Source organism: Lagenorhynchus albirostris, chromosome 3 (genome assembly GCF_949774975.1).
Source record: "Lagenorhynchus albirostris chromosome 3, mLagAlb1.1, whole genome shotgun sequence".
In the NCBI taxonomy this organism is placed as follows: Eukaryota; Metazoa; Chordata; class Mammalia; order Artiodactyla; family Delphinidae; genus Lagenorhynchus; species Lagenorhynchus albirostris.
In genome coordinates this window covers 168,450,830-168,468,589 of record NC_083097.1, presented here as the reverse complement: position 1 = coordinate 168,468,589, position 17,760 = coordinate 168,450,830, and the positions used below count along the sequence as shown (strand labels likewise).

Below are 17,760 nucleotides of genomic sequence, written 5' to 3'. Positions count from 1 at the left end.
TGAGGATGAGAAAATACGGGTCATAGGGCTTTGTTGATGGAAATAAAAAATAAACGATCTATAATAGGAATAGAAAAATCTTTTGAGCCAAACTGAAGACTAGAGCCCTTAAGACGGCCTCTCAGATAACTCAGACGACCTGCTCAGGAAAAGCATGGTTTTTAGCACCGTTTTCTGTCTTGTAAGAACTCTTAACAGCAAACAATGCAGGGAAACATTCCTCCAAGGTTTCAAAAACGAACAGATCAGGGACTTCCCCAGTGGTCCACTGGTTAAGACTTCGTGCCTCCAGTGCAGGGGACGTGGGTTCAACCCTTGGTCAGGGAACTAGATCCCACATGCTGCAACTAAAGACGCCGCATGCCACAACGAAGATCTCGCGTGCTGCAACTAAGACCCGGTGCAGCCAGATAAGTAAATATTTTTTTAAAAAACGGCAAAAACAAACAAACAACAATAACAAAAAACAAACAAACAAACAGATCAGCACATAGGCTGCAGCAGGAGGCAACGAGTAGCTATCGAAGGAGGACCAGGATTGGTGTCCCAGGAAGGGAGACATCTAGTCTTTATTTTTAACACGGACATCTTTTGTTCTGGTCAATGTGTCCTTTAATAATTAAAGCAGACAGACAATGTGTTTGATAGGCCACAAACAGGCCATTTTAATTGGTATAAAATTCGAGTTAAATCATGTATAAGTCCGAATAACTTCCCCATACCTCAATAGGTGAAAATTTCTTTCATCAGCTTGGTGATCTCCAGTGTCAGGGCATGGCCCAGGGCAAGGTCATGGTGGAAACGTGCCCTTTAAGAACAAAGACTCAGTGACACCACCCACCATGTGCAACGCAGGGTCAGGCCTGGTCCATGTGTGACCTTTAACAGCAGGAGGCTCTGCCCTTAGTCCAAGCTCCCACCGCTGGGGCTTGAGGTCAGCTACCCAAGGCCCAGGGAACTTTACCCCATGGGAAGTCAGACCCTGAGGTCCCAGTCTCTCTGCAGAACTGGTCTCAGCACAGACACTGAGATGTCACAGTTCTCAGGGGTGCATTTTATACTGCACGGAAATTTATGTCAGATCAGCTTTTAGTCAGTCTCTGTGAATTTTGAAATGTAAGAAGTTATATTTCCTTTTTCACACTGTATAGTGATGGTTGGACAGCTGTGCAATGTACAAAAAGCCACTGAGTTTTACACTTAAAAGTGTGAACGTTATGGTATGTGAACTGTATACTCATTTAAAAACAAATTATAAGGCCATTATAGCCATGATAACCCTACCTCTTGGTCACCACTAAAATACTTTTTGGGGGGCTTCCCTGGTAGCGCAGTGGTTGAGAGTCCGCCTGCCGATGCAGGGGACGCGGGTTCGTGCCCCGGTCTGGGAAGATTCCACATGCCGCGGAGCAGCTGGGCCCGTGAGCCATGGCTGCTGGGCCTGCGCGTCCGGGGCCTGTGCTCCACAATGGGAGAGGCCACAAAAGTGAGAGGCCCGCGTACCGGTAAAAAAAAAAAAGAAAGTAAGGGAAGCTCTGACACATGCTGCAACATGAATGAAACCTTGAAAATATGCTGAGGAAAAAAGCCAGACAAAAAAGACCAATATTGTATGATTTCATTTAGGTATATAAAATGTCCAGACTAGGTAAATCCAAATACAGAAAAAAAAATTTTTTTTAAGAATTTTTTTGGCCATGCCTCGCAGCTTCTGGGATCTTAGTTCCCCCACCAGGGATTGAACCCAGGCCCTCAACAGTGAAACTGCAGAGTCCTAACCACTGGACTGCCAGGGAATTCACAGACAGAAAGTTTTTTGTTTTTTGTTTTTTGTGACACGACAGTGACAGGCCCACGTACCACAAAGAAAGAAAAAAAAAAATTCTTTCAGCGGCCATGTCTCACGGGCCCAGCCACTCCGCGGCATGTGGGATCCTCCCGGACCGGGACATGAACCCGTGTCCCCTGCATCAGCAGGCGGACTCTCAACAACTGCGCCACAAGGGAAGCCCTTCCCTTACTTTTTATGACTATTATTCTCATCCTATGTACAGGTTACACTTAGTTTATCCATTCAGCCACTGATGGACATTCGGGACATTTCCATCAGCCACTGATGGACATTCAGGACATTTCCACCTTCTGGCTATTGTGAATAGTGCTGCAACCAGCATTCACGTACACATATTTGAGCATCTGTTTCAGTATAGGCAGGAGTGGAAATGTTGGCTCACAGGGTTAATTTCATGTTTAACTTTTTGAGGAACCACCAAGCTCTTACCCACAGTGCCTGCACCATTTTACATTCCCACCAGCAGTGTACAGGGTTCTAATTTCTCCATATCCTTGACAACACTTCTTTTTTTTCCTTTAGAATTATTTTATTAAATCATAAATGTACAACAGCTTCTTAACTCTAAGACACACTTAAATTTTTTTAAAGGAAAAATGTTATGTCTTATTACACCATGATCCTGGCTAATAGCTTTTCAAAACTTTGAGAAAAATCTTAAAAAAGCTTTTACATGTCACCTGAAACTTACAAATTTAACATTATCAAAGGAGGAATGCTTCTACACTTACAAAGACCGCTAGAAAGAAACAACAAATAAAAAGCTAAGAGGGCTTCCCTGGTGGCGCAGTGGTTGAGAGTCCACCTGCCAATGCAGGGGACACGGGTTCGCGCCCCGGTCTGGGATGATCCCACATGCCGCAGAGTGGCTGGGCCCGTGAGCCATGGCCGCTGAGCCTGCGTGTCCAGAGCCTGTGCTCCGCAACGGGAGAGGCCACAACAGTGAGAGGCCCACAAAAAAGAAAGCTAATAAACTGTCTCAAAGGCACTTTTTTTTTTTACAATCCTTCCTCCACAGTAATGTTATTAAATAATCCAATCCATTCACAGAATGGCTCTCTGCATCTGCTCTGGTGTCTTCTGCCATATTACTGCATATTTATGCATGACTGAGATAAGAGTTTCCTTAACATTGTTATTTCCATAACCTGAAGCTGTTCTGTTACCTCTGGGCTCTCATCCTCTCATATTTATACAGTGAAGCCCATGGTAAATAGGAAAAAGATCAATATCGGCCTCTCCCTCCATAACGCCCACTTCCTTCACTGCTTCCTGGACCATAGTTTCCTCCACCATATGGTCCCCCCCATGTTCCTGCTACCACCAAAGTTTCCACTCTTCATTGGACCGTAGTTAGAAGGTTGCTGGTTATAATTTCCAAAATCATTGCCATTTCCACTTCTACGATTTCTTCCTCCATAGATGCCATACCCACCCCAGGAGCTCCCACCCTGGTTGCCAGATCCAGAACCTCTACTACCATATCCTCCTCCTCCATAACCTGGGCCACCTCCAAAATTGCCACCTCCAGGCCCTCCTCCATACCCAGCATACCCATCTCTAAATCCAGGACCACTTCCGTATCCATCAGGTCCTCCTCTTAAGTTACTTCCTGGTCCTAGTCCTGGTCCAAAATTGCCACCAGCACCACGAGAATCTCCAAACCAAAGTGGCCTCCTCTTCCACTTCTAGAACTTTGGACTTCCTGCATTTCTTGTCTAGACAAAGCCTTTCTTACTTCTGCATTATGACCATTGATGGTATGGTATTTCTGCAACACAGTCTTATCCACAGGATCATGCTCATCAAAAGTAACAAACCCAAAGCCTCTTTTCTTTCCAGACTGCCTATCGGTAATTATCTCAATGGTATCAATTTGTCCGGATGCCTCAAAGTAATCTCTAAGATAATGTTCCTCAGCATCTTCTTTAATTCCACCTACAAACAGCTTCTTCAGAGTGACATGAGCCCCTGGCTTTCCAGATTCCTCTCTTGCAAACAGCATGTTTTGGCTCAATCGCTCTCCCCAGTTGAACGAGGTCTGGCAGCCATGGCAGCATCGATCTCAGCCATGGATGAAAAAGTTACAAAATCAAATCCTCATGATCTTTTGCTTGCAGGATCCCTCATTACCACACAATCTGTAAGTTTTCCCCCATTGTTCGCAGTAGTTCTTCAAACTTTCTTCTGTAGTTTCAAAGCTCAGGCCACCAATAAAGAGTTTACGGATTTGTTCCTTTTCTCTCTCCATCGCAGACTCCGTCGCTTCAGCTCGATTTCCCGCAGCCGAGCGAGATGAGAGAGATCTCCGCGGACGAACACGAACCGGACTCGTCCCCGCGCTGTAGTCAGAACTGCCGCTGCTCTAGGAGCACCTCCACTCTCTGGACCCGGCGCTACTGCTACTGCCGCTAGAGCCGCCGCCGCTGCTTTTCTCCTCAACACTTCTGGCCATGATTCTAGCCATCCTAGTAGGTGCAAAGTGGTTATCTCATGTGGTTTTGACATGCATTTTCCTGATGATTAGCGATGTGGAGAAAATTTTCATCTGTTTATTGGCCATTTGTTTATCACTCCTGGACAAAAGTCTATTCAACTTCTTTCCCATTTTTTAACTGGGTTGTTTGCATTTTTATTATTGATATGCAAGGCTGTTTAATGTGTTCTGGATAATAAAACCTTATCGCATGTATGATTCCCAATATGTTCTCCCACTCTGTGGGGTGTCTTTTCACTCTCTTGATAGTGTCCTTGGATGCACAAAAGATTTTATTTAAAAAAATATATATATATATATATAAGATTTTACTTTTGATAAGGTCCAGTTTATCTATTTGTTTCTTGTGTTGCTAGTGCCTGTATTCCTGTCTTACTGGTTGTTTGGCCTGAGGCGTTCAGCACTGGAGTTTGCAGGCAGTTGGATAGAGCCAGGTGTTGGTGCTGAGATGAGGACCTCCAGGAGGCCTCACTCCGATTAATATTCCCTGGGGCCTGAGGTTCTCTGTTAGGCCAGCGGTTTGGACTCGGAGCTCCCACCACAGGAGCTCGGGCCCGACCTCCAGCCTGGGGACCAAGGTCCCTGCAAGCTGCGTGGTGTGGCAAAAAAAAAAAAAAAAAAAAGAAAAAAAAGGGAGAAGTACAATATCAAAGAACAAAATAAAATTAGAAAGATGAAAAATATATTAGGTAAAATAAAAATATAATTGAAACAACCAGTCGCTGGGGGTTCCTCCCATCCCCTTAGGTGTCTGTGGTCCCCCACTGGTGCCTGGTAGGTGCCCTAGTTGTGCAGAGACGCGAATTCCGCGTCTTCCTAGTCCGCCATTTTCCCTACGTGAAGTTTTAAGTGATAATTGTTTTATGCTAGATCTATTTAGAATAGCTTACCAATTTTGAGGAGGTAATTTACACCCTTAGAGTTTGCTACGTTAAATTGAATGATGGGAATTCATTGAATGTCTATGTCATTTCTGAGTAAGATAAAACACTGAAACATTAGTTATTCAATACTAAACAAGTCTAAGTTTACCTACTTTTGCCTTATTACAGAAAACAAAAGATATTTGGATCTATTAATAGGATACTTTTTACTGAATTGGAAAAGAAATATTGGTATAACAAACAGTTCACAATTGCTTACTTCTTAGTTTCATTATAAATTAAGGTTTCTAAAACTACTAAGATTAATAAGGAATACATCCTTGTATGCAAGAAAATTAAAAGAAAAATGTATAAGTAATGGGAATGCATTTTGTTAAGGGAAAACGAAGTGACTTTGTCCTAAAGCCACTTATTTCTAAATGGGAAAGAAAACAAAGGACAGGTAAAATGGACATAGAAATTTGTAAAAGTTTTGTGAAAAAAAGGAATCTTTAGAAAGGATTTTTTTGTGTCATCAGGACTGGCTAAAATTGGAATAAATTTAGGTGAACAAGTTTTAATATGACAAGTAAGTTAGTGCGAAAGTAAAAATTGGTTGTTCTGTTAAAAGAACGAATATTTTTTCTAGTGGTCTGCTCGTGATAATAAGAGACTATAAAAGGTGGACATGTTTTGTCAAAAATAACCACTATGTTCAGTGTTGTCTTCATGAGTTCTTTTGTTTTAGGTACCTCTTATAGCTTTAATTTTCTATTAGCCTTTTTGTAATGAATTTTTAAGAAAAATTTTTTGACTTTTGCAGGCCCCTACATGCCAATTAATCCCATTCTGTTTGTTTCACATGGAAGCCCTCACTTTTAAGTGCACTTTCTTTTTAATTCTTAAAAATTTTTATTATTTTAAAAATGTTTAGTAAGTGCACTTTTTTTTTTTTTTGCGGTACGCGGCCTCTCACTGTTGTGGCCTCTCCCCTTGCGGAGCACAGGCTCCGGACGCACAGGCCCAGCAGCCATGGCTCATGGGCCCTGCCGCTCCACGGCATGTGGGATCTTCCCTGACCCGGGCATGAACCCGTGTCCCCTGCATCGGCAGGCGGACTCTCAACCACTGCGCCACCAGGGAAGCCCAAGCGCACTTCTTAAATGATCTTATCTAATTGGAATGTTCCTTATAACAACCATTGTAACGCTAGGTTTTAATTTCCCTGAGGAATGAGAGCAGTTTGGTAGGACCCTAGCTGCAAATGGAGATTAATATACATTTCTGTTTGGCCATATTTTGGGGCTCCCAAGCCATGTTCTCAAGACACAAAATTTGTAGGTTGTTGTCAGTAAGATTTTGCCATTTTTACAGATATTTATAGCTTCTGGGACCACAGTTCCTAACAGGTGTACTGGAAGGTGGCATGCTTATTAACCATGTGGATTTAAGGATCTTATTTATTTATGTATGTATGTACCTTTCTTTCCTCCCTCCCTCCCTCCCTCTATTTCTTTCTTATACTTTCGGTCACTTGGAGTCAAACTAATACCTAAAAGGGACATGCCACTCAGTTGGAAACTGTGGTAGTTTACAATGTACTACACTGCATAGAAATTTTCTTGAGTTTGGCAAGGGACCTTGTACCATTCCAACCCATTCTGTGACCAACTTATCACAACATGGGAGTCTTTGAGTTAGGTGGCAAGTGTTCTAACAGTTCTTAAATTCTTGATCTGTGACCACCAAGTTTTGTGGCTTTTTGGTTTCTGAGATCCATGTTAGCAGTAGCCTTTATCTATACAAAACAAGGTAAACATGTTCACCAAAACAAACCAGCAGCAACCAAGACACACTGCTGCAGAAGTCCATGTACACCACCAGTAACTCCCAGCATGGGGGACTTCCCTGGCAGTCCAATGGTTAAGACCCTGCACTTTCACTGCAGGGGGCACAGGTCCAATCCCTGGTCGGGAACTAGGATCCAGCATGCCTCAGGGCATGGCCAAATTAAAAAAAAAATCCCAGCATGGACTAAATAAGGAGACTCTAGCAAATGGGATCAATAGACTGGAACTGGGGAAAGGACTGTATCAGCAACCCCAGTAAAGGGGAAATGCAGGGTGCAACTTGTGAAAGGGATTCCAAACAAGCAGGAGATTGCAGACTGAACTAAGAACTAGGGACTAGGGTTCTGGATGGAACCATCTTCTAGCTCAAGCTGACCCACTAAACCCTTGACTGGAAAGTCAATTCGATTGGGAGTACAACAGAGAGCAGAGCTCAGAAATGAGAGGAACTTATCCACAACCCTCAGAAATGGTGAGAAAGACAGTGAACTCGAAAAAAGGTTTGCTGGTACCATGCCTGTGTTTTTTTAAATTAATTAATTATTTTTTGGCTGTGCTGCATGGCACACGGCATGTGGGATCTCAGTTCCCTGGCATGAACCTGTGCCCCCTGTGGAGGAAGTGCAGAGTCTTAACCACTGGACCACCAGGGAAGTCCCCCATGCCTCTGTTTCTGGTCATCTCTGAATACCGTTGGAAAATCCTTTGATCCCACTGCTGCCACCAAATCTGTTAAATAGCAAAAATTCACTGAGTAAATTTAAAGATCAAATTGGCTTTATTGAACAATTGATGAACTGGGCAGTGTCCCGTCTGGCAAGTAGAAAGGCACACCACTGAGCTTCAGAATAGGAAAGGTTTTCAAAAGTGGAAAGGAAATTATTAGCAAAGAATGCATCGTTTCAGGCAATGCCGCCCTCCTAAGGGGGATGGAGGGGGCCTGTCAAGGGGATTACCTCACTAGTGCTGAGCAGGAAAACCCAGATCGACTGGTTAAAGGTCACACTCCTGGGAAAGACTGAAAGTGCAATTTGGCTAGGTAGTAAGTTTTGGCTTGCTGACATGGGATTCAGCACAACAGACTACATTTTGGGCCCGATGTCTCCTTTTTTTTTTTAACACATGATGTCATAATCCATACAAGACAGGGAGGCTGCTGTCACACCCCCCACATCCCACTTGGGTTTATGCCCCATCAGAAGCCCCACCCTGCCCTCTCACAGTTACCAATATCCCAAACTTTTAAAAATCATTTCCTTTCATTTACTTTTAGTTTCATCAATAATTTTTCCTGTTTTATATCGCATGTAAATAGAGTCAAATGGTATGTATCATTTTATATTGTGTCTTTTTTTTTAAATATCAGCTTTAACAGTCCACTTTTTAAATTTTATTTATTTTTTAATTTTAGCTGTGCTGGGTCTTCATTATGGCACAAGGGTTTCTCTAGTTGTGGCACTCGGACTTAGCTGCCCCTTGGCATGTGGGATCTTAGTTCCCCAACCAGGGATCGAACGTGTGTCCCCTGCATTGGAAGGTGGATTCTTAACTACTGGACCACCAGAGAAGTCCCTATCAAGTGTCTTTTGTTCAAAAATGTTTTGCCGTCCACAGCTTGGTAATTTATGCACTTTTATTAATCTATTTTTATGCTTGTAGGACTATACCATTTTCATGAAATGATTCAACTATTAGGAGCTTTTTTTCCCCACATTTTTGCCATTGGGACCAATGTTTGTAATAACATTCTCTTACAGTATGTTTTTATTTTTTATTTTATTTTATTTTTTTTTTGTTTTTATTTTTTTAATTTATTTTTATTTTTTGGCCACACCACGGGGCATGCGGGATCTTAGTTCCCAGACCAGGGATCGAACCCACACCCCCTTGCAGTAGAAGCTCAGAGTCTTAAACACTGGACCGCCAGGGAAGTCCCTAAAATATTTTTAAAATTGTAATAAAATTCTCATAAGTTTATCTTCTGTCTTAGTATGCCCTGATCTCATCTTCATCTCAGCACACTCCAAGTTCAACTCCTTACACTCCAGCAATATTCTTCTCCATTGCCCACGACCTACATGTCAGTTGATGGCAATACCATCATGCCAGTTTTTCCTGCACAAAATAATAGAGCCACTCTTGACTCTTCCTCTCACCCCACCTTCAAGCCATCAAGAAATTCTGATGGCTCTTACTTCAAATTACATCCGGGCTCCAACCTGGCACATCATTGCCACTGCTACCAACCCCATCTGATCCACCACCTTAAGTGACAACATCCTAGAGTCTGTTCTCAAGGTAACACAGGGACTTTGTAAAGCTGCCTCATCTGGGCACTTTTAGGCTCTGTCACTCATGGCCAATGTCAGTGCACCACAGCATGTCAGTGCATCAGGACATGATGTGCCTACCCACCGCCATTGCTCTCCTCTCACCTCTGCTGTTCTTGCCACCAGCACACTCTGCTCCAGAAACACTGGCCTCTGGCTGTCCTTCAAATATCCAAGGCCCACACCCTCCTTAGGAACTACATTAGTCTGCTTGGGCTGCCCTAACAAAGCACCGGAGACATGGTGGTTTAAACAACAGAAACTTATTTTCTCACAGTTTAGGAGGCTGGCCGTATGAAATGAAGTGATCAGCAGGGCTGGCTACTTCTGGAGACTCTGAGGAGGAACGTGTTCTAGGCATATCTTCTAGCTTCTGGAGGTTGCCAACAATCCTTCGCATGACTTGGCTTGTGCAGAGATCACACCAATCTCTGCTCTGTCTTTACATGGTGAAGACATGTCTGTCTCCTGTGCAGGTCTCTGTGCCCAAATTTCCCTCTTTTTATAAGGATACACATCATTGGATTAGGACCGACACCAATCCAATGTGACCACATCCTGATTACATCTGCAAAGACCTTATTCCAAATCAGGTTGTGTCAGTGATTCCAGGTGGACATGAAATCGGTGGTGGGGCAGGGGAGGACACACTACTTAAGTCAGTATATGTGTACGTATTTTATGTGGGGGGCTGTGCCGTGTGGCACGAGGGATCTTAGTTCCCTGACCAGGGATCGAGCCCGTGCCCCTTGCATTGGGAACGTGAAGTCTTAACCACTGGACCAGCAGGGAAGTCCCACACATTTGTATATATTTTAATAATCCATTTAGGTATCAACTTCCAGTGTTATCTGAAATAGTTAGTTTAAACTTCCGCTATAATATTCCCTGGAATAAATGAATGAATGAAACATCCATCTCCATAGCCCTCTCATCCCCACTGTGCTACATTTCTTGGTACTACTGTGAAAGGTCAATGAAATCTAAAGGTAGATATGTTTCTGCTGAATTGTTGTTTCACTGAGGGTAAGGCTGGGAGGTATGTTTCCCAGGATCCCCGCCTTTACGATTCCAGGTTACAATTCACCAACAGCTTAACTCATATGAGATTTGGAAGGCACCAGTGAAGAAATCATTCCTCCCAGGGTTTGGAACCACCATATACAGACAGACCAGTGCACAGGGGCTTGTGGGGCAACCAGGTAGGAGCTCGTGATCACCAGCCAGGTCAATCAAGTAAGTAATCAAACCAGATGCCAACTTTTTCTCTTCCATTTTCTAGGGGTCCTGGCTTCCACACGTAACCTCTATAAACCCCCATCATGGATCAGATTCTGTAGCCAGAAATCCACAGGGTTGGGTTCATCAAACATGTCTGACTGGGACTGTTCCACATGGGCAGAGCCAGAAGTCAAAAAACGGTGCTGGAACTCAGGCTCACCAGGTTGCCATGCACCTCTGTCTCCTGATGGTACAGAAGACCTGAGAATCATGGTTTCCACACTTCTGCTTTCCAGACCTCATGCTTCTTCCTCATCTTAGGAACTTTAACTCAGAACCACTAACAGAAGGACTCTGGATATACAGTTTCCCACCTTACCCAAGCTGACAACACAATTCAGTAGAACCGTCTGGACAGGAGCTTTCATCTTCATGCCAGCAAGTTGCACTTCTTAACTCAATTATCATGTCTGATTTCCAACCAAGATCATGGACATGAACAGAGGCCAAATTACAAACATAATCAGATGAGAATGTTATTTTCCAAGATCTTCCACAATTACTAATTTCTGTGAGAAACAAAGATATGGTATCTGCTAGCAACAAACAACTTGGAAGACACACCTTTCGGTAATGAAGGTGCAAGGGGAGGGTAAATATTGAGTCAGAAAATTCCAGTATCTGTAACAGTGGACCAGGAAAGACATTTCAACAATACAGACCTCATATCATGATCACATATTAGGAAGATAATGCAAAGTAAGAATCAAAAGCTTTTCACCTAAAAATTATACCAAGTTACACATGAAAAAAAAACCAAAAACTGAAAACCACTTATCACCCCTGGGTTCAACAGACATCATAATGGGAATTCCCTGGCAGTCCAGTGGTTAGGACTCTGTGCTTCTACTGCAGGGGGCATGCATTTGATCCCTGGTCAGGGAACTAAGATCCCGCAGGCTGAGCAGGGCAACCAAAAAAAAAGACACTGTAATGGAAATGAGGCAAGCTTTATATGACTGTATGATTATTTAAAGTTGGAGATAACAAAATATAAGTAGTACAGATGAAGTAGACATAGAGAGATAGTTATTATTTTCAGTATTCAGATCAGCAATATGAGCTAGAAATTAATACACTGGGATCTCTATTCAGGATGAGGCACTTACCAAGGCAAAACCATATTTATCTCTGTTAAAAGATTTCTATTGTGCTCTGAGTTTTCATGTACAAAGTAAGTGAAGTGCTGAAGGTTTTCCCACGTTTTCCCTTTCATAAGTTTTTCTCTACAGTGTGCTGCTCACATTACAAGTTTGAAGAGAGAATGAAGTCTCTCCCACGGTCCTTGGATTCAGAGTTTCTCCCCAGCATGTATCCTCATGTGTCCTCGCAGGTTTGCGGGGTACCAGAAGGCTTTCCCACATTGCTGACATTCATAGGGCTTCTCCTCACTGTGCATTCTTACGTGCTTTCGTAAGGACGAGGGCCAACAGAAAGCTTTCCCACACTGTGTACATCTGTAGGCTCTCTCCCCACTGTGCGTTCTCATGTGTCCTCGAAGGGAGGCGTGGCGAGTGAAGGCTTTCCTGCAGTGCTGGCATTCGAAGGGCCTCTCCCCAGTGTGCGTTCTCTCATGCTCCCGGAGGGATGTGGAACAACTGTAGGCTTTCCCGCATTCCATACATTCATAGGGTTTCACTCCGCTGTGCATTCTAACATGCTTTTTAAAATATCGCTGATGCCTGAAGGCTTTCCCACAGTGCTGACATTCATAGGGTTTCTCTTCGCTGTGTGTTCGTGCGTGTTCTCGAAGGGATGAGGAGCAACTGTAGGCTTTGCCGCATTCCATACATTCATAGGGTTTCATGCCACTGTGTGTTTTCACGTGTCTTCTGAAGTATTTGGGACAACTGAAGGTTTTCCCACATTCCTTACACACGTAAGGTTTCTCTCCAGTGTGCATTGTCACATGTCCTCCCAGGGATGCAGGATATCGGAAGGTTTTCTCACATTCCTTACATTCATAGGGCTTCTCTCCAGTGTGAGTTCTCACATGCCGTGCAAGGTAGGAATAATACATAAAGGATTTCCCACATACTTTACACACATGGATTTTCTGTTGACGGTGACCTCTCTCACGTCCCTTAAAGGATGAGGGACAAGTGAGAGCTTTTCCAGACTTCTTACACTCTAAAGACTGTTTACTACTGCCACTCTTCACATATCTCTTAGATGCTCTCCCAGCATCCTGATGTTTTTCCAGTTTCTCTACAATGTGTGTTTCCCCAGGAGGATTTAGGCACGAGACACAGCTGCAGGCTTCCCCACGTTCTTCACATGGATAAGGTTTGTGTCCAGGGTGAGATCTTTGCTGATTCTTCTGGAAAGAACAATCCCTGAAGGCTTTTCCACACTTAGTGCATTTATAGGGCTGAATTCCAGTCGGATAACCCTTATGCACAGTAAGACGTGTAATCTGGTTCAGGGTTTCTCCACATTGATGACCTTCATTACCTTTGCAGAGATGCTCCACCAAACCATTTCTGTTCAAAATGGGAAGAACAGTATTAGGGATTAATGATTATAACTGATTTCTTCATTAATGATTTATTGATGGTTGTTCATTATTATTTTCACTATGTATTTGCCATTTTCAAGGAATGGGTATGTTGTAGGCACTGTCTGCATTGTGACAACATGTAACAAGCTTAATGCTCTGGCTGAGGGCTCAGACAGAGCCATAACGTTCTGTGTTTCTTACATACAGGGTTTCCTGGTCGTTGTTTCCAACTGAATTATGTTTCAGATACCTCACATTTATGAAAGTATTCTCTTGTGAAAATTTTCTAAGTAAAAAATTGTTTAGCTAGGTTTATACCTTTTCTTTAGTTTCAAGTTAGTCTAACAGTCTGCAGAGATCTGCCTTCCCCTGTAGCTGTGCCACTCACCTGAAATCCCTCTCCTGAGTTTGGTGACCTCGGATGTTATGAAATATCCAGTTTTCTCCAAAAACAGAACAGGAATCATTTCTTGTGCATCTTACTATTTTCTTTTCACTGCATAGTTCATTCTCCAAAATATCCCACTGAGGACTTGATCCACTGGTTTTAACTTGAGGGCAAGAACCTGTAACAGTTGGTAACAAAACTAAACCCCCAGGAAAGAAATGGTGGGATAAAGGAAAGAAAAGAGACCATATGCAGATTTCTTTCCATATACTGACCCAAAAATGTAAACACATTTTATAAGGAAAAATGGACATGGGAACAAAGAAAAACTCTGAGGACCCTTAGCTATTTGGAACTTTGGCCATCGTAAGAAAAATGAGTCAAAGTGGCAGCTTGTTCACTAAGAGATACTTCAAAAAGAATGGAGACTGATGTCGAGATCAGAATTTTCAGAAAAGTAAAGTAGGATGGAACTGGGTAAAATGCACATTCCCAAGTGCTCCCTTTGTAAGAGGAGCTACAGAAAGACTTCCCAAGTGGGCAAGGATGGATGAAAACTCCAAGAGGGAAGCCAGGTTAATGACAAACATCACCTTCTCAAAGACAGAGTCATATTTCTAACAGGTATGTCCAAATATCACTCCCTGATCCAGAACCTTCTCCTCCCAAGACGTGTGCCCTCCTGGTGATCGCAGGCACAGAGACCCTAGACAAAGCCTATCTCCACTGACCCAGCTGCCATTGGGAGATCGGATGGTGTGTGGCTGCTGTCTTGCTCATGGAGAAAAGCTCCTCATGGGGAGGATGAAGGACAACAAGCCATCCATGAGATGGGCCAATTCTCTGGTCCTCAAGTCACTGACAATGGGTAAGTGTGGGTTTAATTGCAGCAAAATTATCATGTCAAATGTATACCGATCACAGTGTAACTTTCACAGGGTGAAAACCATAACGCTGCTCCCACTGCTCTAGGTGACACTGCAGAATATGCTCACATTTATAAAATTCGGGACTCTCAGGATTCTAATCAAGAGTGACAAAAAGTCAATCAATACAGTAAACTTTGTTTTCATGGAAAAGCTACCTGACCCTAGGTAGGTTTCATGAAAGGTTGGACTGTGTCTGTCTTTTTTCCAACATGTTCTCATCCTTGTCCCTAATAAGAAAGGACAATTTTAAGAAATATTTGTTCCCTAAAGACTAAGTGCAGGGAGGAAGCCGTCCTCACCCACGGAGGCCAGGTTCCTGAAGGTCTCCAGCATCACGTCTCTGTAGAGCTTCCTCTGAGCCAGGTCCAGCAAAGCCCACTCCTCCACGGTGAAGTTCACAGCCACGTCCTCAAAGACCAACGAGTCCTGAAACAGCCACAGGTTCTGTCAGCAAGGCTCCCTCTTCACCCTCGTGTGTGGGAGGATGGGGAGGCCGAAAGTCGGGAACTGGACTCAATTCCTAGAACTCCTGAGCTTATACTCTCTTGTGGGAAATGAACACACACAAGCCAATCAAATGCATTTTACTCAGTGATGCTAAGTGCTGGAAACTGAAGCAAAGTGTAACAGCAATACTTGATAAATACACACACATAATTAGAAAGAATTGTTTTTACTGAAAGAGGATATCCTAAGGTATGATAAAGACTGAAAAATGAAATCATCATTCAGATAACATGGAAATGGATACCTGGCTTGGTCAAAAGTTATTACTACCTTGTCACCTCCAAGAACCGGAAACAGAACGTCAGTGCTGCTGGATCTGAATAACACTTAACTTGAAGGCAAAAGCAACAGGGAGTCTGGTCTAGCCCCCTCATATCCAACAGAGGCAGAGATACGACCCCCTGCCAAGATGAGATGGACACCAGGGGTATACAGGCAGTCCAGGGCCCAGGGCCTGGCACATCCACTGGGTAAGCAAAGGCCTGGTTCCTCAGGAATCTGTCAAGCCAGTGGAGCCTCTCAAATTAATAACAGAGTGCTCAGAATTCAAGGAACAGGCCCCACAAACAAGAGCTATTGAAGGATCTAATGGTAATGGAGTCCAGTTGACTTTAACAGGGAGAAAAAGAACCTAATTATTATTTTTAGAGAAATACTGGGGACTTGCCAGGTGGCACAGTGGTTAAGAATCTAACTGCCAATGCAGGGCACACGGGTTTGAGCCCTGGTCCCAGAAGATCCCACATGCCGCGGAGCAACTAAGCCCATGCATCACAACTACTGCACCTGTGTGCTACAACTACTGAGCCCACGTGCCTCAGCTACTGAAGCCTGAGTGCTCCAGGTCCCACGTGCCACAAATGCTGAGTCCACATGCTACAACTACTGAAGCCTGTGCACCTAGAGCCCACGCTCTGCAATGAGAAGCCACTGCAATAAGAAGTCCACATACCTCAAAAAAGAGTAGTCCCTGCTCACCACGACTAGAGAAAGGCTGCCTGCAGCAATGAAGACCCAACACAGCCAAAAATCAATAAAATTTTTTAAAAAAAGAAATATGGGACCACACTGCACTGATGATATAAACAGACAATGACAAAAATAAAAATTAGAGATTTTTTAAAACAACAAATATGGTCTCAAAATCTGAAGGAAAAACAAATCCCCACAATATCAGCTACAAAGAAGGCAAGGTTACTTCAACTAGGGTTGCAACTGGGTTTGCTAATCACACACCTGATGAGAGGCCTGTATCAGAAATATATTTTAAGAACTCATATGACAACAATAAAAAAAATAAAAGATAAGAATATAAAAGACAAATAATACAGTTAAATAATGGGGCAATAAATGTGAATAGACAATTCTCCAAAGAAGATATACAAATGGCCAATAACCATATGAAAAGAGGCTCAATAGCATGAGTAATTGGTGATCCATATACAAAATTGAATTGTGGAGAGACATTTCCCAACCCCTTCTATGAGGCTTGTATTACCCTGATACCAAGACAAGAAAAAGACATCACATGTAAAGAAATCTACAGAGCAGTATTCCATATAAATATAGACAAAAAAATTCCTCAAAAATATCCACAATCCAAATCTAGAGAGATATAAAAAGTACTAAACACCATCACCAAGAGGGATTTATCCCAGGAATAAAAACTTTGGTTCAAAGAAACAAAGCATTGGTATCAAATACCTTATTAACAAAGAACAAAAACCATATGATCACCTCAATAGACTCAGGAAAAGTATCTGTTAGAACATCACCTTTTCATGATGTTCTTCTCTAAGTGGAAAAGACCACAACTAGATATATAAAAACCAGAAAGGAAAAGTTGCACTGGTAAAGTCAAAGATAAAGTAAAGGTAGTAGATCAACCACTTACAAACCTAGTAGGAAAGTTAAAAGACAAAACTAGTAAATTTATCTATATCCATAATAAGTAGTTAAGGAATACAGAAAACAACATATGTAAAATATGATACAAAAAAATATTAAAGGACTTCCCTGGGGATGCAGTGGTTAACAATCCACCTGCCAATGCAGGGGACACGGGTTCATGCCCTGGTACTGGAAGATCCCACATGCTACAGAGCAACTAAGCTGGTGCACCACAACTACTGAGCCTGTGCTCTAGAGCCTGCGAGTGACAACTACTGAAGCCCACGTGCCTAGAGCCTGTGCTCTGAAACAAGAGAAGCCACCGCAATGAGAAGCCTGTGCACCGCAATGAAGACCCAATGCAATCAAAAATAAATAAATAAATAAAGTTAAAAAAATTAAACACAAGTGGGAGGACTAAAAATGCAGGGCTGTTAGAACTTAAGGTAATCATGTATATAGAAAGGTTGCTATGTATAAACCTCATGGTAACCACAAACTAAAAATCTATAATAGATACACACAAAAGAGAAAGTAATCCAGACATAACACTAAAGATAGTCATAAAATCACAAGAGAGCAAAAGAAGAATAAAGGACAAAAAAAAAAAGCTATAAAAACAACCAGAAAGCAATTAACAAAATAGCAATAAGTACATACCTATCCATAATCACTTTAAGTAAATGGACTAAATGCTCCAATCAAAAGACATAGAGTGGATCCACCACAGGGCAGACAGCAGAAGCAAGAAGAACTATAATCCTGCAGTCTTTGGAATGAAAACCACTTTCACAGAAAGAATGACAAAATGAAAAGGCCGAGGACTATGTACCAGAGGAAGGAACAAGATAAAAGCCCAGAAAAACAAGTAAA

General features: G+C 42.7%; 2 protein-coding genes and 1 pseudogene across 2 annotated transcripts in view; all 3 read right to left on the bottom strand.

Annotated features, from left to right (window-relative positions):
• LOC132517769 (zinc finger protein 77-like) overlaps window positions 1-17,760 on the bottom strand; it is a 55,359-nt gene that overhangs the window by 15,817 nt on the left and 21,782 nt on the right. The window lies entirely within an intron of this gene.
• LOC132517772 (heterogeneous nuclear ribonucleoproteins A2/B1-like) lies at window positions 2,378-4,832 on the bottom strand (annotated as a pseudogene).
• LOC132517770 (zinc finger protein 77-like) overlaps window positions 8,862-17,760 on the bottom strand; it is a 30,727-nt gene continuing 21,828 nt past the window's right edge. The window contains exons 2-4 of the mRNA XM_060145607.1: window positions 14,790-14,916; window positions 13,562-13,739; window positions 8,862-13,156 (exon numbers count right to left, since the gene is read on the bottom strand). Coding sequence (XP_060001590.1) covers window positions 11,965-13,156; window positions 13,562-13,739; window positions 14,790-14,916 — 1,497 coding nt within the window. The 3' untranslated portion in view covers window positions 8,862-11,964. The remainder of the gene's footprint in view (window positions 13,157-13,561; window positions 13,740-14,789; window positions 14,917-17,760) is intronic.